The sequence below is a fragment of the Colossoma macropomum genome, unplaced genomic scaffold (genome assembly GCF_904425465.1).
Source record: "Colossoma macropomum unplaced genomic scaffold, Colossoma_macropomum, whole genome shotgun sequence".
Taxonomy (NCBI): domain Eukaryota; kingdom Metazoa; phylum Chordata; class Actinopteri; order Characiformes; family Serrasalmidae; genus Colossoma; species Colossoma macropomum.
Genome location: NW_023494792.1, coordinates 5878376 through 5900836, shown reverse-complemented (window position 1 = coordinate 5900836; position 22461 = coordinate 5878376). Strand labels below are relative to the sequence as shown.

At 40.9% G+C, this 22461-nt stretch overlaps 5 protein-coding genes and 1 pseudogene across 5 annotated transcripts in view; all 6 read right to left on the bottom strand.

Moving 5' to 3' along the window:
• Positions 1–22461, bottom strand: part of LOC118811457 (protocadherin gamma-A11-like) — a 192282-nt gene that overhangs the window by 166725 nt on the left and 3096 nt on the right. The window lies entirely within an intron of this gene.
• LOC118812675 (protocadherin beta-16-like) lies at positions 277–2778 on the bottom strand. The gene has a single exon (XM_036577799.1). The coding sequence runs from the start codon at positions 2707–2709 to the stop codon at positions 277–279; it is 2433 nt and encodes an 810-aa protein (XP_036433692.1). The 5' UTR covers positions 2710–2778.
• On the bottom strand, positions 3937–6643 carry LOC118811472 (protocadherin beta-16-like). The gene has a single exon (XM_036575701.1). It carries the CDS (start codon positions 6515–6517, stop codon positions 4097–4099), a length of 2421 nt encoding a protein of 806 aa, XP_036431594.1. The 5' UTR covers positions 6518–6643; the 3' UTR covers positions 3937–4096.
• LOC118812672 (protocadherin beta-16-like) lies at positions 7735–10257 on the bottom strand. Its single transcript, XM_036577790.1, has one exon. The coding sequence runs from the start codon at positions 10144–10146 to the stop codon at positions 7735–7737; it is 2412 nt and encodes an 803-aa protein (XP_036433683.1). The 5' UTR covers positions 10147–10257.
• On the bottom strand, positions 10250–15062 carry LOC118812661 (protocadherin beta-16-like). Its single transcript, XM_036577774.1, has 2 exons — positions 12592–15062; positions 10250–10267 (listed from the first exon to the last, which is right to left on the bottom strand). Exons 1-2 carry the CDS (start codon positions 14995–14997, stop codon positions 10250–10252), a joined length of 2424 nt encoding a protein of 807 aa, XP_036433667.1. The 5' UTR covers positions 14998–15062.
• Positions 19154–21692, bottom strand: LOC118812654 (annotated as a pseudogene).

Here is a 22461-nt window from a genome sequence, read left to right as displayed (position 1 = left end):
TCTGCGAAACAACTTTCATCATACAGTCCAACTAGCGTATGGTGGCACAATACAATATTCATAAACTCAATTAAGCTCCAAACAATTTGTAGCATGCACATAAAACACAAAGAAAAAAATTCAGGAGCAGTGGTTGGAAAATTATAAGACGCGACTGCATATAACTAAATCCACACGTCTCATGAAAAATGAAAAAAAAAATCACTTGGACTTCTGCATCGTGCTTTGTGTATGATGCATGTGCTTGTGGGTTACACACTACGACTAGGAAAAACATCAACAACTCATGAAAATAAGCGGCCATACCTGAGAGTCATTAGTAGTGCATAATCCTTCGAGATCATCGACAGACGTTTGAGTCTTCTTCAGAGTCAGGTCAGCAGGCAGGGTTCCTTCATTATAAGAAGTGACGAACTTAAAATCACTGGTTCGTGATCCTGTGGTCAGATAAGCATCGTAATTGTAGGTGCTGCGGAGAGTTCCCGCTCCATCCACCTCTGCGTAATTTGGAGGGAGATACGCGCTGGGAATGGCCACAGCTCCATCAAACAGCAGTCTGGGCTTCCTCCTGTGACAAAACCTCACGGCCAGGATGACGATGATGAAGGTGAGGAAGAAGGTGGAGACGGACACCAGCGCGATGATCAAATAAAAAGTCAGTTTGGAGCTGCTCTCATCATAAGACATGTCTTTCAGTTCAGGAATCTCAGCCAAGTTATCAGAAACAAGTAAATAGACGGCGCAGGTTGCAGAAAGTGAAGGCTGTCCGTTATCTTTGACTGAAACAATGAGATTCTGCTTTGTACTGTCAGATTCAGAAATGTCCCGCTGCGTCCTGATTTCTCCACTGTGTTCACCAATAGTGAAAAGTCCTGGGTCAGTCGCTTTCACTATGTGATAAGAAAGCCACGCGTTTTGACCAGAGTCCGCATCCACTGCGATCACCTTGGACACCAGAGAGCCTGACTGGGCAGCTTTGGGCACCATCTCAGTCATGAAGGAGTTTCCTTCCGGAGAGGGGTATAAGATTTGTGGAGAGTTATCATTCTCATCACTTATGAAGACGCTCACAGTCACGTTACTGCTGAGTGGAGGAGAACCGTTGTCTCTGGCTAAGACGAGCACTTTGAAACTTTTCAACTGCTCATAATCAAAAGACCTCACTGCATGGATAACACCTGTGTCTCCATTAATGGATACAAATGAGGATACTGGAGCACCACTGACATCAGAAGGTAGAAGAGAATAAACTACAGTACCATTCTGTCTCCAGTCCGGGTCTGTTGCTGCTACAGTACAAACAGAGGAGCCTGGTTTGTTATTTTCTTTCACATGAGCGCTGTAAATCTGCTCCTCAAATACAGGTGGATTGTCATTCACATCAGCTACTGATAAATGAATAGTTTTAGAGGAGGATAAAGGTGGAGAGCCTTCATCAGTAGCAGTGATTGTAATGTTATAATCAGATACGAGCTCTCGGTCTAATTCACCTGTTGTCACCAGAGAATAATAATTTTTAATGGATGGAACGAGTTTAAATGGAACATTTTGCTGAAGTGAACAATGAACCTGTCCGTTATTTCCAGAATCCCTGTCCTGCACGTTAATGATGCCCACCTCTGTACCTGTCTGGACATTCTCAGGAACTGGATTATTCAGAGATTTGAGAGCAATACTTGGAGCGTTGTCATTCACATCCATAATTTCTATAATAACTTTTGAATATGAAGTTAAACCAGGCCCGTCTCTTGCCAGTACTCTTAACTCATACGTTGATTCATCCTCATAATCTATTTGGCCAGTAACCGTGATCGCTCCCGTTTTACGATTAAGAGCAAATAGTCTCTTGTCTTCCTCAGAAATGTGGCCTAATACATAGGTGATTTCACCATTCTGATCCTCATCAGCATCAGTAGCGCTCACAGTAACCACTACACTTTCTAACGGAGTATTTTCAGGCAGACTGACCTTATAAACAGGCTGACTAAACACTGGAGCATTATCATTAGCATCCAGTACAGTGACATGTATGGCTACAGTACCTGATCTCGGTGGAGTCCCGCCATCAACTGCAGTCAGAATCAATGTTAGCTCCTGTTGACGCTCACGATCCAGTTCTTTGTCTAAGATTAACTCACTGTATTTTCCACCGTCTGAATTTGTGTTAACCGCCAAAACAAAGTGCTCATTAATTTGTAAAGTGTAGGATTGGACCGAGTTCTGGCCAATATCCGCATCACTAGCCTCCTCTAATAAAAAGCGGGCTCCTTTGTCTGCCGATTCACTAATGTCTTTTTTAATAGCATCTTCCTCAAATTTTGGTGAGTTATCATTTATGTCTTGAACCTGTAAGCTGATGTGATGCAATTCTAATGGGTTTTCCAGCACTAACTGCTGTTTTATAACGCATGACGCCTTCTTTCCACAAAGCCCCTCTCTGTCAATCCTTTCTGCTACAGTCAGTTCTCCAGTATTCACATTAATGTCGCAGTAACGTTTTCGGTTACCTTCTGTATCAATGCGAGCCTTACGAGCTGATAATCTGTTCACATCGAGCCCCAGATCCTTGGCTATATTTCCAATCACAGATCCGCGTTTCATCTCTTCTGGAAAAGAATAGCTCAGGTCAGTATAGACGGTGTCCGCCATCACCACAAAGAAACAAAAAGCCGTCAGTAGCGCCGTCAACGAGAATCCTTTACAATCCATATCGAGTACTGTGCAGTTTAGTCTACACTGACTGCTACGTGAATAAAAATAAAACAAAAAAAAATAATCAAAAATTCTATTGCTGAAATGATTTCTTACAAAAAGGACCAAAAGCAAAGGAGCAGAAGCGAATGACAATGCATAAAGCAAGACACTGCCCGATGTTTTCTCCAATCAAACAAGGCGAAGTGTTTCCTCTGCTACAGTGACATCATGAAAAGGGTGGAGAGAAGCATCTAATTCATCCCTTCATAACACTGCAGGTGAACAGCGACACTGGGAGTTTTTTTTGAGAAACTACACTTCAAAACTAAACGGGTCTAAATTACTCAGTGAGGACAAATTTACTCTAACACAAGATCTTCCTCTCATATCAATCATAGAAACGTATCAGTGTGAAAGACAGACAGATAGATAGACAGACAGATAGATAGATAGATAGATAGATAGATAGATAGATAGATAGATAGATATAGATAGATCTGTAACGTAATGTAAAATCTCTCAATTACTGACAGAATGACAGTTTCTAAAAGCATTTTTTCCAAAACATTATTTAATTCCAAATCAGATCGCTTCTCAGATACATTAATCAACCACCAATATTTATTTATTTATTCATTCATTTATTTAATCATTTATTTATTAATTTATTTATTCATTTGTTGATTGATTGATTGATTGATTGATTGGAGCGGTCAAACTCGCCACCGACCTTAAAGTTTCCTGAGCAAATAAGAGCTAACTCATGATTTTCTTCAGTTTTAAGACCTTTTCTCAGGCCAAACTTTAAAGCACCATGCACAGCAAACCATCGCATAACCACCCCTACATTTGCTTGACTCCTTCTATACGTTAACTCAAGTGTGTATTTACCCCTAAAAATTAAGTTCAGAACCGAAAGCAAAAACAAGGAAAAACGAATATTTACAGAATATTTATTAGAAATTAAAAATAAAAAGGGGGAGCTTGCATCAAACGTAACTTTTCTAGACAGACGTAAAAAGTATATACATGAAAAGCACTGAAAAAAGAGAAGTTTATTCATGCTACATTAAATGAAACTCATTGTGAGTTTAGAGTTAAAATTGTCGACGCAACTCGTGTAAACAACGCAATTTGAAACAGTTGCAACTAACCTAACAGTAGTTCAAACGCTGTAATTTTTAACCATAGCAAAAAGTAAATTAGACAATGAGGAATAAGACTTACACGTACGCTAAGGTTAAAGGCAAATAAAACAAGTAAGCAACAGTCCAAAATATGTCTCTAAACATGGTGAAAAAAACATCTGCAAAAAAGGAATGAATGAGCCAATGTTCATTTACGTCGAAGCGAATACCCGGAGACACGAACATTACTTGATGTAATTATGAAAGTATAAACGTTAAAATGCGCCCACCTGAGAAGCATCGACTATTCCATCATCTAACACAGGAAAGGGATCCACACATAAACGATTTTTCTTCAGAGTCAGGTCAGCTTGCAGAGTTCCCTCATTGTAAGAAGTGACGAACTTGAAGTCACTGGTTCGTGATCCTGTGGTCAGATATGCGTCGTAATTGTAGGTGCTGCGGAGAGTTCCCGCTCCCTCCACCTCTGCGTAATTTGGAGGGAGATACGCGCTGGGAATGGCCACAGCTCCATCAAACAGCAGTCTGGGCTTCCTCCTGTGACAAAACCTCACGGCCAGGATGATGATGATGAAGGTGAGGAAGAAAGTGGAGACGGACACCAGCGCGATGATCAAATAAAAAGTCAGTTTGGAGCTGCTCTCATCATAAGACATGTCTTTCAGTTCAGGAATCTCAGCCAAGTTATCAGAAATAAGTAAATAGACGGCGCAGGTTGCAGAAAGTGAAGGCTGTCCGTTATCTTTGACTGAAACAATGAGATTCTGCTTTGTACTGTCAGATTCAGAAATGTCCCGCTGCGTCCTGATTTCTCCACTGTGCTCACCAATAGTGAAAAGTCCTGGATCAGTCGCTTTCACTATGTGATAAGAAAGCCACGCGTTTTGACCAGAGTCCGCATCCACTGCGATCACCTTGGACACCAGAGAGCCTGACTGGGCAGCTTTGGGCACCATCTCAGTCATGAAGGAGTTTCCTTCCGGAGAGGGGTATAAGATTTGTGGAGAGTTATCATTCTCATCACTTATGAAGACGCTCACAGTCACGTTACTGCTGAGTGGAGGAGAACCGTTGTCTCTGGCTAAGACGAGCACTTTGAAACTTTTCAACTGCTCATAATCAAAAGACCTCACTGCATGGATAACACCTGTGTCTCCATTAATGGATACAAATGAGGATACTGGAGCACCACTGACATCAGAAGGTAGAAGAGAATAAACTACAGTACCATTCTGTCTCCAGTCCGGGTCTGTTGCTGCTACTGTACAAACAGAGGAGCCTGGTTTGTTGTTTTCTTTCACATGAGCGCTGTAAACCTGCTCCTCAAATACAGGTGGATTGTCATTCACATCAGCTACTGATAAATGAATAGTTTTAGAGGAGGACAAAGGTGGAGAGCCTTCATCAGTAGCAGTGATTGTAATGTTATAATCAGATGCGAGCTCTCGGTCTAAATCACCTGTTGTCACTAGAGAATAATAATTTTTAATTGATGGAACGAGTTTAAATGGAACATTTTGCTGAAGTGAACAGTGAACCTGTCCGTTATTCCCAGAATCCATGTCCTGCACGTTAATGATGCCCACCTCTGTACCAGGTAAAACATTCTCAGGAACTGGGCTGTTCAGAGATTTGAGGAGTATCACAGGCGCATTATCATTGATGTCAGTTACATCTATAACTACTTTAGAATACGTCGCTAAACCTGGGCCATCTTTAGCTTGTATTTGAAGTTCAAATGTTGTTTCCTCCTCAAAATCTACTGGACCAATAAGACTGATTTCTCCCGATTTTGTATCTAGTGAAAATAATGCATGATTTGTCTTTGAAATGTGAACAAACGCATAAACTACTTCACCATTCACCCCGTCATCAGCATCTGTAGCGCCCACAGTAACCACTACAAGGTTGAGAGGAGAATTTTCAGGCAGACTGACCTTATAAACAGACTGACTAAACACTGGAGCATTATCATTAGCATCCAGTACAGCGACATGTATGGCTACAGTACCTGATCTCGGTGGAGTCCCACCATCAACTGCAGTGAGAATTAATGGTAACTCCTGCTCCCGCTCACGATCTAACTCCTTATCTAACACTAATTCACTGTATTTTAGCCCGTATGCGTTTGTATTAACATTCAAGACAAAATGTTCGTTCCTTTGAAGCACATAGCCCTGTACTGAATTTTCTCCAATGTCTGCATCGTGAGCTGGATCTAACGGAAATGTGGCACCTTTAACAACCGATTCTCTTATTTCTAATCGAATTACTTCATTCAAATATACAGGCGAATTGTCATTAATATCTTGAATATTAAAACTAACACGATGCAATTCCAATGGATTTTCCAGGACCAGCTCTTGTTTTATAACGCACGTCGCCTTCTTTCCACAAAGACCCTCTCTGTCAATCCTTTCTGCCACAGTCAGTTCTCCAGTATTCACATTAATGTCGCAGTATTTTTTCCGGTTACCTTCAGCATCAATGCGGGCTTTACGAACCGACAGTCTGTTCACATCCAGGCCGAGGTCCTTGGCTAAATTTCCAATCACAGATCCTCGTTTCATCTCCTCCGGAAAAGAATAGCTCACATCTCCATAAACGGTGTCCGCCATAACAAAAACGCTGAGACAAAGATGAAGCACGACCGAGAGCGCGCCTTTGTTTTCCATTTTATACTGCAGAACTGTTTCAGACCGGTTACATCTAAACTATCAAATATTAAACAAAATGTAAAAGCAATTGAACAATTCTGTCCAAGTAAATTCTCTCAGACCTGCTCTGCAATACGCACAAATATCCTACACCACAAAAGAAGCAGGTTATGGAAGCGACATCGCCAGTGGGTGGAGAGATTAACACCGCTTGGTTTCATAGGTAAACAGCGACACCACGAGTTATATTACTGATATGTACATTTCAAATGAATTTGTGACTGGTTGCATTAAATTTAGTATATAGCTTTAACTGTACGCTATAGCCTCATATAAAAGGGGGAATGGGGGAAATTGTGAATATGCCGTGTGGTTTAGCCCATAATAAAAGATTTGCACACTTTCACCATGTCATACATGAACATTAATTCTCTAGTCATATTAGCAGCACCATGGGCAGCAACAAGACAAAGTTCTTAAACGGAGTGTTAACTTGGTAAGAGAAAAACTGTTACTACTAGCTAAATAAAAGACAGGTCATGTAGGATGTTGAGCACTTCAAGTTCTGCTGGAAGCCTCTTCTTCCAGGAACAATTTCACATTCAATCAACTTTTTCAGTAAGAGAAGCTGTAAACAATTTATTAATGTGATTTGCACGGAAAAAAGAAAGTGTGCGGTGCAAGCAGGCATACAAGAATGGCCTTGAAAAGACTGATATACAGAGATCTATTACTAAAAAATGTATATATAATAATAAAATAAATAAATAAAAAAAGTTCCACTCTGAAAATACTATCAAAACTGGTCTGCTTTTAAACTTTTGATTTAAATCCCCACAGCTTTAATTTTGCCACATCGTTTAAAAAGAGCTGAGTAATTCCTGTTTGGTCCATGTACACGAAGCTATATTTCTTATCATGCGCAAAAAATACTGTACGGCATCTTTAATGACTATAGTCTACAACATTAACCATATAATATGCATTCTAACGTTAAAAGAACAAGCGATAATCATGTTATGTATCTGTCATCACGTGCGACGTAAAAGGGAAACCATGCAAGTATTAAAACTGCAGTCATTACATCAACGTGAGCTCACAATTAAAAATGCGCTGAGCAAAGAATAGATCGAGAGAAAAGGGACTCATTCAGTGTGTGAACAAATAGCCTAAAAATGTTTTAAATAATTTCTTGAGGCTTAAAAGCTTATAGGAAAAACAAACATAATTTAAAGTCATACCTGGGTTACACCTTCAAATTCGTCACCAGCATATCCCATCAGATTCTCAACGGATTTATCCTTCCTGAGAGTCAGGTCAGCAGGAAGAGTTCCCTCATTGTAAGATGTGACGAACTTAAAGTCACTGGTTCGTGATCCTGTGGTCAGATATGCATCGTAATTGTAGGTGCTGCGGAGAGTTCCCGTTCCCTCCACCTCTGCGTAATTTGGAGGGAGATACGCGCTGGGAATGGCCACAGCTCCATCAAACAGCAGTCTGGGCTTCCTCCTGTGACAAAACCTCACGGCCAGGATGATGATGATGAAGGTGAGGAAGAAGGTGGAGACGGACACCAGCGCGATGATCAAATAAAAAGTCAGTTTGGAGCTGCTCTCATCATAAGACATGTCTTTCAGTTCAGGAATCTCAGCCAAGTTATCAGATACGAGCAAATAGACGGCGCAGGTTGCAGAAAGTGAAGGCTGTCCGTTATCTTTGACTGAAACAATGAGATTCTGCTTTGTACTGTCAGACTCAGAAATGTCCCGCTGCGTCCTGATTTCTCCACTGTGCTCACCAATAGTGAAAAGTCCTGGGTCAGTCGCTTTCACTATGTGATAAGAAAGCCACGCGTTTTGACCAGAGTCCGCATCCACTGCGATCACCTTGGACACCAGAGAGCCTGACTGGGCAGCTTTGGGCACCATCTCAGTCATGAAGGAGTTTCCTTCCGGAGAGGGGTATAAGATTTGTGGAGAGTTATCATTCTCATCACTTATGAAGACGCTCACAGTCACGTTACTGCTGAGTGGAGGAGAACCGTTGTCTCTGGCTAAGACGAGCACTTTGAAACTTTTCAACTGCTCATAATCAAAAGACCTCACTGCATGGATAACACCTGTGTCTCCATTAATGGATACAAATGAGGACACTGGAGCACCACTGACATCAGAAGGTAGAAGAGAATAAACTACAGTACCATTCTGTCTCCAGTCCGGGTCTGTTGCTGCTACAGTACAAACAGATGAGCCTGGTTTGTTGTTTTCTTTCACATGAGCGCTGTAAACCTGCTCCTCAAATACAGGTGGATTGTCATTCACATCAGCTACTGATAAATGAATAGTTTTAGAGGAGGACAAAGGTGGAGAGCCTTCATCAGTAGCAGTGATTGTAATGTTATAATCAGATACGAGCTCTCGGTCTAATTCACCTGTTGTCACCAGAGAATAATAATTTTTAATTGATGGAACGAGTTTAAATGGAACATTTTGCTGAAGTGAACAGTGAACCTGTTCGTTATTGTCAGCATCTCTGTCTTGTACATTAATGATTCCCACTTCTGTAGAAAGTGGTACATTCTCAGGAACTGGACTATAAAGTGTGTTAATTAGTATAACAGGTGCATTGTCATTAACGTCTGATATTTCTATCACTACAGTAGCAAATGATACCAACCCTAAGCCATCAGTACCTTGAACCTGTAGTTCAAAAATGGATTCCTCCTCGTAATCAAGAGATTCTAGTAAAAATATTTTTCCGGAATTAGGATCGAGAGAGAATGTTGCTAAATCGTTCTCAGAAACGTGACTAAACTCATATGAAACCTCCCCATTCACACCATCGTCTGCATCTGTAGCGCTCACAGTAACCACTACAGTACCTAAAGGAGAATTTTCAGGCAGACTGATCTTATAAACAGACTGACTAAACACTGGAGCATTATCATTAGCATCCAGTACAGTGACGTGTATGGCTACAGTACCTGATCTCGGTGGAGTCCCACCATCAACTGCAGTGAGAATCAGTGATACCTCCTGCTCCCGCTCGCGATCTAACTCTTTATCCAGCACCAATTCACAGTAAACCCGTCCACCTGCTTTCGAGCTGACAGATAATGTGAAATGTTCATTTTGTGCTACTGAGTAGCTCTGGACTGAGTTTGTACCTATGTCTGCATCGTGAGCCTCCTCCAGGAGAAAACGAGATCCTTTATCTGCTGTTTCTCTAATTTCAAATTTAATGACGTCTTTTTTGAATAAAGGTGAATTGTCGTTCACATCCTGTACATTTATGTTAATTCGATGAGATTCTAATGGATTTTGCAGCACCAGCTCCTGTTTTATAACACATGCAGTCTTCTTTCCACAAAGACCCTCTCTGTCAATCCTTTCTGCCACAGTCAGTTCTCCTGTATTCACATTAATGTCGCTGTATTTCTTTCGGTTACCTTCAGAATTAATGCGAGCTTTACGAACCGACAGTCTGTTCACATCCAGGCCGAGGTCCTTGGCTAAATTTCCAATCACAGATCCTCGTTTCATCTCCTCCGGAAAAGAATAGCTCGCATCTCCATAAACGGTGTCCGCCATAACAAAAACACTGAGACAAAGATGAAGCACGACCGAGAGCGCGCCTTTGTTTTCCATTTTACACTGCAGAACTGTTTCAGACCGGTTACATCTAATGTTCCAATATTAAACAAAATATAAATGGACAATGCCACACAAGAAAAACCTGACAGGCTTATCGTCAGTACTCAGAAATATCCTACACCACAAAAGAAGCAGGTTACGGAAGAGACAACACCAGTGGGTGGAGAGATGATCACCACTTGATTTCGTAGGTAAACAGCGACACCACGAGTTACATTACTGGTATGTATATTTCACATGAATCTGTAAAATGCTATTTTAACATCAGCAGGCATCTTTAATTGTACTCTGTAGTTTCAGAAAAAAGGATAATTGGAAACATACAGTATGTAAAAGCCCAGAACAGAAGACTTGCGCATAACCACCATGTGATTCATCCAGCAACGCTTCATCTGTGCTTGTTTTTGCAGCACCACGGACAGCAACAAGACAGACAACATTCGTACAATCAGTGTTAAACTGGTAAAACACAATTCTTTTAGTATGTTCTATATAAAAGCTATGGTATGTAGGATGTTAGGCCTTTATCCAAATTCACTTCTGAAGTCTCTCGTGTCCTAAAAAGTTACAGATTATATCAGGTGATTCAGTTAAAGATGGACTTGACTATCAATATTTATGATTTGCAAGGAAAACAAGAAACGGTGTGGTGCAGGAAGGCATACATGATTGGATTTGGAAACACTGACATAGATTTTCTTTCAAGAAAAAGAGAAAAGAAGTCAATAACAACCTGCTCTCAAAAAAAGACTGTCCAACATAACTGTCCACAGTTATTTCAAAATTATATACTATGCACAAACACGCAGTCCCTTTTTTGAACTTTTCTATTACTTTTTCATCCAAAGTTTTCATTTCGTGACGCCGTTTAAACAGAGCCGAGACGTTTTTACACGTTTCACGTACACAGAACAGTATTTCTCACATTACACACGAAAATCATTGACATACGATATGTTCAGTTATTGTACAACATATTACTCGGTGAGATAAGGTCATATGGGACCCAGTGCAAAACAATTAAACCCTCGACCAGACGAACAGTTACCTTTCTTTTAATTGAACGTGACACATAAATAGCGTTACACAGCATTTCGTCAGAGACATTTGTTCAGTAATGTTTATATATTCGAACACTGTTGAATATTTACAATAACAAATGATGCCCAATTTTTTAACTGTCTATCCGAATCGTGTGATAGCAAATTGCCTACCTAACGATGGTGCTCGTCCATGAAGGATGGTAGAACAACGAGTTCAGTCACTTAAACATTCCAGCGCAAATAAGACTCCTTTCCATATAACACTTTACATAATTTGGACACGTGAAATTAAAGCTCAGTAACACCTTTAATCAGCCTGTGGAGGAACTACAAGCAGAAGTTCGTGTGCACAGATGAATTACACATGACTAAAGACGGTTCTGCTGGGTTCTGTTTATGTGAAATCACCTGGAAGATGGGTATGCTAAGAAGTAGAACCAAAACTATTTTTGTCAGCAAATGCTGAACGTGCCAATGTCGACAACGGTGATCTCGGTCGGTGGTGGATCAATTTGAAATTTCCTGACGGAATGGAATAATCTACAGCAGTAGACAACTAGCTAGAATCATCAGGTGACTAGGGAAGGCTAAAGACTGATTTGTTGCTCTCTTGCTGAACTAGTTATTCTCTTTACCTCTCAGCTCTACCTTTTTCATCTCTTCCTACCCATTTTGCAAAGCTGTGAACACAAACTGCGATGCTGTGCTGGCTGACTGGCTAAGCTAGCTCGCCAAGTAGTAATGCAACAAGTTTCCGAACTAACACTATTCTCTAACATGATTATCACAAGTTTACTGCTAAAAAAGGCCAGACGCGTGAGACATTTTGTGGTAGAGGTGCGGGGAGGGAGTTTGTTTTCATTTTAATGCGCACGTATCAAGCTTCAGTCCTGTCGGGCCAAAAGACTGCAGAGTTTAGCACTGCCTCATTTAATACACCTGATTCAGCCCGTCAGCTAATTAGCAAAGACTTCATGAACCAAATTCAGAGCGTTAGATGAGGGCAAACGCTAAGCTCTGCAGCACTTTTGCCTGGAAGGTCCTCAGTTTGACATGCCTGTATTAATGGATGCCTCTGTAATGGATTTTAATTTCATCTTTAGGCAGCTGGCCTGGACAGTCCAACTAACGGGTCAGGCTAGTGACGGAAAATCTCCTGATACACCTGACGGGTTAGGATCATATCGTGACTGCTCCCTCCACCGGAAGATACGCCACTGACATTACCTTTATATGAATGCTAATTTACAGCACAAGCGACAGCCATATGGAGTTGCTGTTGTCATGTGCTACAAAAGAGAGAAACCAGATGAACAATTGCTTAATTAAAGCAGTCATTACATTAAAATGGGCACTCAATTTTAAAATACACTATATAAAAGAAGTTCAATCATACCTGAGTTACACTTTCAAATTCGTTACCAGCACATCCCATCAGGTTCTCAACAGATTTATCCTTCTTCAGAGTCAGGTCAACAGGCAGAGGTCCCTCATTGTAAGAAGTGACGAACTTGAAGTCACTGGTTCGTGATCCTGTGGTCAGATATGCATCGTAATTGTAGGTGCTGCGGAGAGTTCCCGCTTCCTTCACCTCTGCGTAATTTGGAGGGAGATACGCGCTGGGAATGGCCACAGCTCCATCAAACAGCAGTCTGGGCTTCCTCCTGTGACAAAACCTCACGGCCAGGATGATGATGATGAAGGTGAGGAAGAAAGTGGAGACGGACACCAGCGCGATGATCAAATAAAAAGTCAGTTTGGAGCTGCTCTCATCATAAGACATGTCTTTCAGTTCAGGAATCTCAGCCAAGTTATCAGAAATGAGTAAATAGACGGCGCAGGTTGCAGAAAGTGAAGGCTGTCCGTTATCTTTGACTGAAACAATGAGATTCTGCTTTGTACTGTCAGATTCAGAAATGTCCCGCTGCGTCCTGATTTCTCCACTGTGCTCACCAATAGTGAAAAGTCCTGGATGAGTCGCTTTCACTATGTGATAAGAAAGCCACGCGTTTTGACCAGAGTCCGCATCCACTGCGATCACCTTGGACACCAGAGAGCCTGACTGGGCAGCTTTGGGCACCATCTCAGTCATGAAGGAGTTTCCTTCCGGAGAGGGGTATAAGATTTGTGGAGAGTTATCATTCTCATCACTTATGAAGACGCTCACAGTCACGTTACTGCTGAGTGGAGGAGAACCGTTGTCTCTGGCTAAGACGAGCACTTTGAAACTTTTCAACTGCTCATAATCAAAAGATCTCACTGCATGGATAACACCTGTGTCTCCATTAATGGATACAAATGAGGACACTGGAGCACCACGGACATCAGAAGGTAGGAGAGAATAAACTACAGTACCATTCTGTCTCCAGTCCGGGTCTGTTGCTGCTACAGTACAAACAGAGGAGCCTGGTTTGTTATTCTCTTTCACATGAGCGCTGTAAATCTGCTCCTCAAATACAGGTGGATTGTCATTCACATCAGCTACTGATAAATGAATAGTTTTAGAGGAGGACAAAGGTGGAGAGCCTTCATCAGTAGCAGTGATTGTAATGTTATAATCAGATACGAGCTCTCGGTCTAATTCACCTGTTGTCACCAGAGAATAATAATTTTTAATTGAAGGAACGAGTTTAAATGGAACATTTTGCTGAACTGTACACTGAACCTGGCGGTTTTTCTCAGAGTCTCTGTCCTGCACGTTAATGATGCCCACCTCTGTACCAGGTAAAACATTCTCAGGAACTGGGCTGTTCAGAGATTTGAGGAGTATCACAGGCGCATTATCATTGATGTCAATTACATCTATAACTACTTTAGAATACGTCGCTAAACCTGGGCCATCTTTAGCTTGTATTTGAAGTTCAAATGTTGTTTCCTCCTCAAAATCTACTGGACCAATAAGACTGATTTCTCCCGATTTTGCATTTAATGAAAACAACTCTCTATTTTTCTCTGAAATGTGATCGAAAGCGTACATTACTTCACCATTCACCCCGTCATCAGAATCAGTAGCGCCCACAGTAACCACTACAGTGTCTAGAGGAGAATTTTCAGGCAGACTGACCTTATAAACAGACTGACTAAACACTGGAGCATTATCATTAGCATCCAGTACAGTGACGTGTATGGCTACAGTACCTGATCTCGGTGGAGTCCCACCATCAACTGCAGTCAGAATTAATGACAGTTCCTGCTCCTTCTCACGATCTAACTCCTTATCTAACACTAATTCACTGTATTTTAGTCCGTATAGGTTTGTATTAACATTCAAGACAAAATGTTCGTTCCTTTGAAGCACATAGCCCTGTACTGAATTTTCTCCAATGTCTGCATCGTGAGCTGGATCTAACGGAAATGTGGCACCTTTATCTGCTGATTCTCTTATTTCTAATCGAATTACATCATTAGTAAATACAGGCGAATTGTCATTAATATCTTGAATATTAAAACTAACACGATGCAATTCCAATGGATTTTCCAGGACCAGCTCTTGTTTTATAACGCACGTCGCCTTCTTTCCACAAAGACCCTCTCTGTCAATCCTTTCTGCCACAGTCAGTTCTCCAGTATTCACATTAATGTCACAGTAATTTTTTGGGTTACCTTCTGTATCAACGCGAGCTTTACGAACCGACAGTCTGTTCACATCCAGGCCGAGGTCCTTGGCTATATTTCCAATCACAGATCCGTGTTTCATCTCCTCCGGAAAAGAATAGCTCGCATCTCCATAAACGGTGTCCGCCATAACAAAAACGTTGAGACAAAGATAAAGCACGACCGAGAGCGCGCCTTTGTTTTCCATTTTACACTGCAGAACTGTTTCAGACCGGTTACATCTAATCTATCAAATATTAAACAAAATGTAAAAGTAAATGAACAATGCTGTCCGAGTAGAATATCTCAGGCCTGCTTTGCAATACGCACAATTATGCAACACCACGAAAGGAGCAGCTTATGGGAGAGACAACGCCAGTGGGTGGAGAGATGAACACCGCTTGGTTTCATAGGTAAACAGCGACACCACGAGTTACATTATCAGCATGTATATTTCACATGAACTTGTAAAGGGCCGTTTTAACGTTAGCACACAGCTTTAAATGTACTCTGTAGCTTCATACAACGAGTGGACCTGGAGATATATAGTATATCTTAGCAAATATCAGAGGATTCGCACACTCGCCATTTTAACCATGAAACATCATTTACATCTGGACGCTTTTTGCAGCACCACGGACAGAAACAAGACCGACATCGTTTCTACAGTCAGTGTTAAAGCTGTAAAACAAAATGCTGCTAGTATTTGTTAAACAATAGAAGAACCGTTTAGGATACTGAGCACTTAAACTTCAGTCATGAAGTCTATCTAGTTGTGAACTGTTTCATATGAAAACATCAGATTATTTCAGGATGTACTTGAAAATTAACTAATGATGTGATTTGCAAGGGAAACAAGAAACTGTGCGGTCCAGAGATATGTTTTAACCTGTCAGCGGAAGTAAATCATCTAAGTAGGTCGTTTTTAACATGAAAAAAAAAGTACATTTCCTTCCTAAATAAAAACTGTACACCTCGACTTTCCACAGGTATTTGAAAAAAAAGTGCGATGTATAAACATACATTCTTCTCTAAACCGTTTAGTCTTTTTTTCCACACGGATTTAATTTGGTAAAACCGATTTTACCGAATTGACCAATTACTATACTCTGCATGTACACTGATCAGTTGTTCTTACATTGGGCATAAATGTTGTCTACATAGGCTATGTTTGTTGACTATCATACAACATACTAAATAAATAACATGAATGCTAATTTTAAGAGTACAATCCATAAGAGTGTTAATTATTTGCCGTTGTCACATTTATTACTACCATGTAAATAATAAAACTTCAGTCATTACATCAACATGGACGTTCAGTTTTAGGATGTTCTGTGAAAAGTTCCAAAGAATAAAAAAGGTCTTAAACCCATGTACACCAGCAGAAAACAGGTCCTGTGCAGGCACCTCATTCTTCGTTCATTAAGGTACAAACAATGTAAATGTACCCAAAAGGTTCAAAAATGGTTTACGGCACAATAGTATACCTTAAATACCCCCCACCCCCCACTTGAAATGTACATTTTTGCACCTTTTCATGACCGCATGTTGTAAAATATTACAATTAAATAAAAAGGCTGGAGGAAAAAGACGGTGTGTGGAGTCAGAACAACGTAAACATATTTAAATGCAAAGGAATATGGTGCAATTATGTTCCCTAAGTAAAAGAACTGATGATGTACCCTTAAGGCTCCACCTCAGTGAAAGTTTCGAATTTTTTTCTGAGTGTATGAACAAGTGGCCTAATGTAAGATCTTTGTTATGTTAAACCTTAAAACCACGTGGCCTAATGAAACATTAGTTTGAAATCATACCTGAATTATACTATCAAGTTCGTCAACAACACTCCCCATCAGGTTCTCAACAGATTTATCCTTCTTCAGAGTCAAGTCAGCAGGCAAAGTCCCCTCATTGTAAGAAGTGACGAACTTGAAGTCACTGGTTCGTGATCCTGTGGTCAGATATGCATCATAGTTGTAGGTGCTGCGGAGAGTTCCCGTTCCCTCCACCTCTGCGTAATTTGACGGGATATACTAGTTAAAACTAACACGATGCAATTCCAATGGATTTTCCAGGACAAGCTCTTGTTTTATAACGCATGACACCTTGTTTCCACAAAGACCCTCTCTGTCAATCCTTTCTGCCACAGTCAGTTCTCCAGTATTCAGATTTATGTCGCAGAAGCGTTTTTCATTACCTTCTGTATCAATGCGAGCTTTACGAACCGACAGTCTGTTCACATCCAGGCCGAGGTCCTTGGCTATATTTCCAATCACAGATCCTCGTTTCATCTCCTCCGGAAAAGAATAGCTCACATCCCCATAAACGGTGTCCGCCATAACAAAAACGCTGAGACAAAGATAAAGCACGACCGAGAGCGCGCCTTTGTTTTCCATTTTACACTGCAGAACTGTTTAAGATTGACGCCTTTTATCTCAAAAATCAAGCATTATAAATATAAACATAAAACCTACAATGCTGCCCAAGTAAAATCGCAGGCCTGCTCTGCAAAACGCACAAATACAATACACCACAAAAGAAGCAGGTTATGGAAAAGACAACGCCAGTGGGTGGAGAGATGAACACCGCTTGGTTTCATAGGTAAATAGCGACACCACGAGTTACATTACTGGTATGTATTTCTCAAGAATTTGTTAAGCATACAGCTACAGCTGTACTCTGCAGCTTCACATAAAATGGGATATTGGGAACATATCGTGTGTCTTAGCCCATCAGAGAAGATTCGCACGTTTTCACCACGCCATCCATGCCCCATTACTTCTCTACTCATATTTACAGCACCGTGGACAGCAACAGGACAGACAACGTTCTTAGATTCGGTGTTAAACTGGTTGAAAAAATACTGTTAGTATTTGCTAAATAAAAGACATGATGTGGGATGTTGAGTACTTCATCAAGCTCAGTTATGAAGTCTCTTATGTCATGAACAGCTTTGAAATAAAACACTTGATTAAATAAGTACTTGATAATTGATTATGATTTGCAAGGTAAACAAAAACTGCGGTGAAAAACAAAACGGCATATTAGACTGAATTTGGAAACAATGATAGATAGATTCTTCGTCTTGCTTTTCATTTATTTATTTTCTTTCTTTCTTTCTTTCTTTCTTTCTTTCTTTCTTTCTTTCTTTCCATCCATCCCTCCATTCCTCCATCCAAAAAGTTCAATCCAAAGACGACTGTCCAACACGACCGTTCAAGACCACTTAAAAAAAGTGCTATGCAGAAACGTGTGGTCTCCTTTTGAACTTTTCTATTCTCCTCCCACAGCTTTCAGTTTGTAACACTGTTCAACTAGAGGTGAGCAATTCATATAAGGTCCATATACACAGAACTATATTTCTTATTTAACACTAAAATATTGTCCACATGCAGTATATTTAGTGACAGTAACACACAACATTAACTAGCCGATATGAACTCTAATTTCAAAAAGTACAAGTGATAATCCGTTATGAAGTTGCCGTCGTCATGTGCGACGTAACATTTACCATGTGAGCAAAAAAACTGCAGTTATTAAATCAACATGAGAACTGAGTTTAAAACGTTTTGTGGAAAGTGTCAAACAAAAGAAAAGCGTCTCTGTAATGCGTGTGGTCGCCACTTTTGATGGTGTTGTGGTGAGTAAGTGGTCCGGAGGGTCCCAATTCATTACACTTTGACATCAAGTCTCCATTTCATAGTGCTCTAAAGTTTACTGTAACTACACTCGCGAGAAAAGTTTAAAAACCAAAGCTGTGTATAAATGACTCCACGTACTCCTCAGTCATTTCTCCAAACAGAACTAGTGCAATTCTGATAAAATAAATCTGAGGCTGCAAAGCCACACAGACCTTCCCCAAAGCACAAAGGTACTTAATCCCCTATTGGTCCCTTCCCTCTTAAACTGGAAGCCCCTCCCGCATTGGAGCTGGGTCATACCACTGTTTAAATGTAGGCAGGACAATAAAACGAACATTACGCATATACATCCAAACAACAGTAATTTCTCTTCATACATACATGTGAACATGCAACATAAAAACAGCACGGATAAGCTAGACTTTATTATTGTGTTCTATCTTTTACAGGTGCCTGCAACCTGGACCCCACCTCAATTTGACCGACCTGGACCTCAGGTAAATAGAATTTTAGATGAATTCCATTAAATGTCTGCTATAATAAAAATGACATTAAATGTCCATGGAGGCAAAAAGTGAATTACAGTTCTAGTGATGTGTTAGAGTATCCTAACATAATCACAACCTCATTCAATGTATGAACAAGAAGCCTCAGCAAAGATGTTTTTTGTAATATTTTTTAAGGTTTGGCAGCTTATCTGAAAAAGAAAAAGGTTTAAAGTTATACCTGAGTTCCACTTTCAACTTCGTCACCAGCACATCCCATCAGATTTTGTATAGATCTATCCTTTTTCAAAGTCAGGTCAGCTGGCAGAGTTCCCTCATTGTAAGATGTGACGAACTTGAAGTCACTGGTTCGTGATCCTGTGGTCAGATATGCATCGTAATTGTAGGTGCTGCGGAGAGTTCCCGCTCCCTCCACCTCTGCGTAATTTGGAGGGAGATACGCGCTGGGAATGGCCACAGCTCCATCAAACAGCAGTCTGGGCTTCCTCCTGTGACAAAACCTCACGGCCAGGATGATGATGATGAAGGTGAGGAAGAAAGTGGAGACGGACACCAGCGCGATGATCAAATAAAAAGTCAGTTTGGAGCTGCTCTCATCATAAGACATGTCTTTCAGTTCAGGAATCTCAGCCAAGTTATCAGATACGAGTAAATAGACGGCGCAGGTTGCAGAAAGTGAAGGCTGTCCGTTATCTTTGACTGAAACAATGAGATTCTGCTTTGTACTGTCAGATTCAGAAATGTCCCGCTGCGTCCTGATTTCTCCACTGTGCTCACCAATAGTGAAAAGTCCTGGGTCAGTCGCTTTCACTATGTGATAAGAAAGCCACGCGTTTTGACCAGAGTCCGCATCCACTGCGATCACCTTGGACACCAGAGAGCCTGACTGGGCAGCTTTGGGCACCATCTCAGTCATGAAGGAGTTTCCTTCCGGAGAGGGGTATAAGATTTGTGGAGAGTTATCATTCTCATCACTTATGAAGACGCTCACAGTCACGTTACTGCTGAGTGGAGGAGAACCGTTGTCTCTGGCTAAGACGAGCACTTTGAAACTTTTCAACTGCTCATAATCAAAAGACCTCACTGCATGGATAACACCTGTGTCTCCATTAATGGATACAAATGAGGACACTGGAGCACCACTGACATCAGAAGGGTAGAAGAGAATAAACTACAGTACCATTCTGTCTCCAGTCCGGGTCTGTTGCTGCTACTGTACAAACAGAGGAGCCTGGTTTGTTATTTTCTTTCACATGAGCGCTGTAAATCTGCTCCTCAAATACAGGTGGATTGTCATTCACATCAGCTACTGATAAATGAATAGTTTTAGAGGAGGACAAAGCTGGAGAGCCTTCATCAGTAGCAGTGATTGTAATGTTATAATCAGATACGAGCTCTCGGTCTAATTCACCTGTTGTCACCAGAGAATAATAATTTTTAATTGATGGAACGAGTTTAAAGGGAACATTGTGCTGAAGTGAACAGTGAACCTGACCGTTGTTGTCAGTATCTCTGTCTTGTACATTAATGATGCCCACCTCTGTAGAAAGTGCCACATTCTCTGGAACTGGACTATGAAGTCTTTTGATGAGTATAACAGGTGCATTGTCATTAACGTCTGATATTTCTATCGCTACAGTAGCAAATGATACCAGCCCTAAACCATCAGTAGCTTGGACTTGTAGTTCAAAAGCTGTCTCCTCCTCGTAATCAAGAGATCCTATTAAAATAATTTGTCCTGAATTAGGATTGAGAGAGAATGTTGCTAAGTCCTTCTCAGAAACGTGACTAAACTCATATGAAACCTGCCCCATTCACACCATCGTCTGCATCTGTAGCGCTCACAGTAACCACTACAGCGTCTAGAGGAGAATTTTCAGGCAGACTGACCTTATAAACAGACTGACTAAACACTGGAGCATTATCATTAGCATCCAGTACAGTGACGTGTATGGCTACAGTACCTGATCTCGGTGGAGTCCCACCATCAACTGCAGTGAGAATCAGTGATACCTCCTGCTCCCGCTCGCGATCTAACTCTTTATCCAACACCAATTCACAGTAAACCCGTCCACCTGCTTTCGAGCTGACAGATAATATGAAATGTTCATTTTGTGCTATTGAGTAGCTCTGGACTGAGTTTGTACCTATGTCTGCATCGTGAGCCTCCTCCAGGAGAAAACGAGATCCTTTATCTGCTGTTTCACTAATCTCAAATTTAATGACGTCTTTTTTGAATATAGGTGAATTGTCGTTCACATCCTGTACATTTATGTTAATTCGATGAGATGCTAATGGATTCTCCAGCACCAGCTCCTGTTTTATAACGCATACAGTCTTCTTTCCACAAAGACCCTCTCTGTCAATCCTTTCTGCTACAGTCAGTTCTCCAGTATTCACATTAATGTCGCTGTATTTCTTTCGGTTACCTTCGGCATCAATGCGGGCTTTACGAACCGACAGTCTGTTCACATCCAGGCCGAGGTCCTTGGCTATATTTCCAATCACAGATCCTCGTTTCATCTCCTCCGGAAAAGAATAGCTCACATCTCCATAAACGGTGTCCGCCATAACAAAAACGCTGAGACAAAGATAAAGCACGACCGAGAGCGCGCCTTTGTTTTCCATTTTACACTGCAGAACTGTTTCAGACCGGTTTCCTATAATATGCCAAATAATAAACAATATCAATTTAAATGTACAATGCTGCCTAAGTAAAATCTCACAGGCCTGCTCTGCAATACGCACAATTATACAACACCACAAAACATGCTGGTTATGGAAGAGACAACGCCAGTGGGTGGAGAGATGAACACCGCTTGGTTTCATAGGTAAACAGCGACACCACGAGTTACATTACTGGTATGTGTAGTTCGCATGCATCTGTATGTGTCCGTCTTAACGTTTGCATACAGCTTTAACTGTACTGTGTGGCTTCAATTAAAAAGGGGAACTGGGAACATACAGTATGTCAGTCTACAACAGAGGTTTTGCACGCACTCGCCATTTTAACCATGAACCAACACTGACATCTGTATTTAATTTTTGCAGCCCCACGGACAAAAACAAGACAGACAACGTTTCTACAATTTGTTTTAAAGTCATAAAAGAAAATGCTGCCAGTATGGGATAAACAATAGGATTAGCCCATCGTTTAGGATACTGAGAACTTGACAAGCTTCTGTCACATAGTCTCTTTTGCCATGAACAAGTTCGTATTAAGTGATATTTATCAGGTCAACCTGTATGTAATAATTATCTAATCGTGTTATTAGCAAGGAAATCCAGAAACTTTGCATAGCAGGAGGACATTGAAGACTGAATGCGCAAAAATATTTATATAATAAATGATTGTTCACTCTAAGAGAAATGCTTTCCACCAAGACCTTTCACAGCCATTTGAAAACCAAAATACAATGTAGAAACATGCAGTCTTCTCTGAACATTATTCCTCAAAGATTTAATTTTGCAACAGGTATTTTGCAGAACTGAGAAATTGCTATTGTTTGCATGTACACTGAC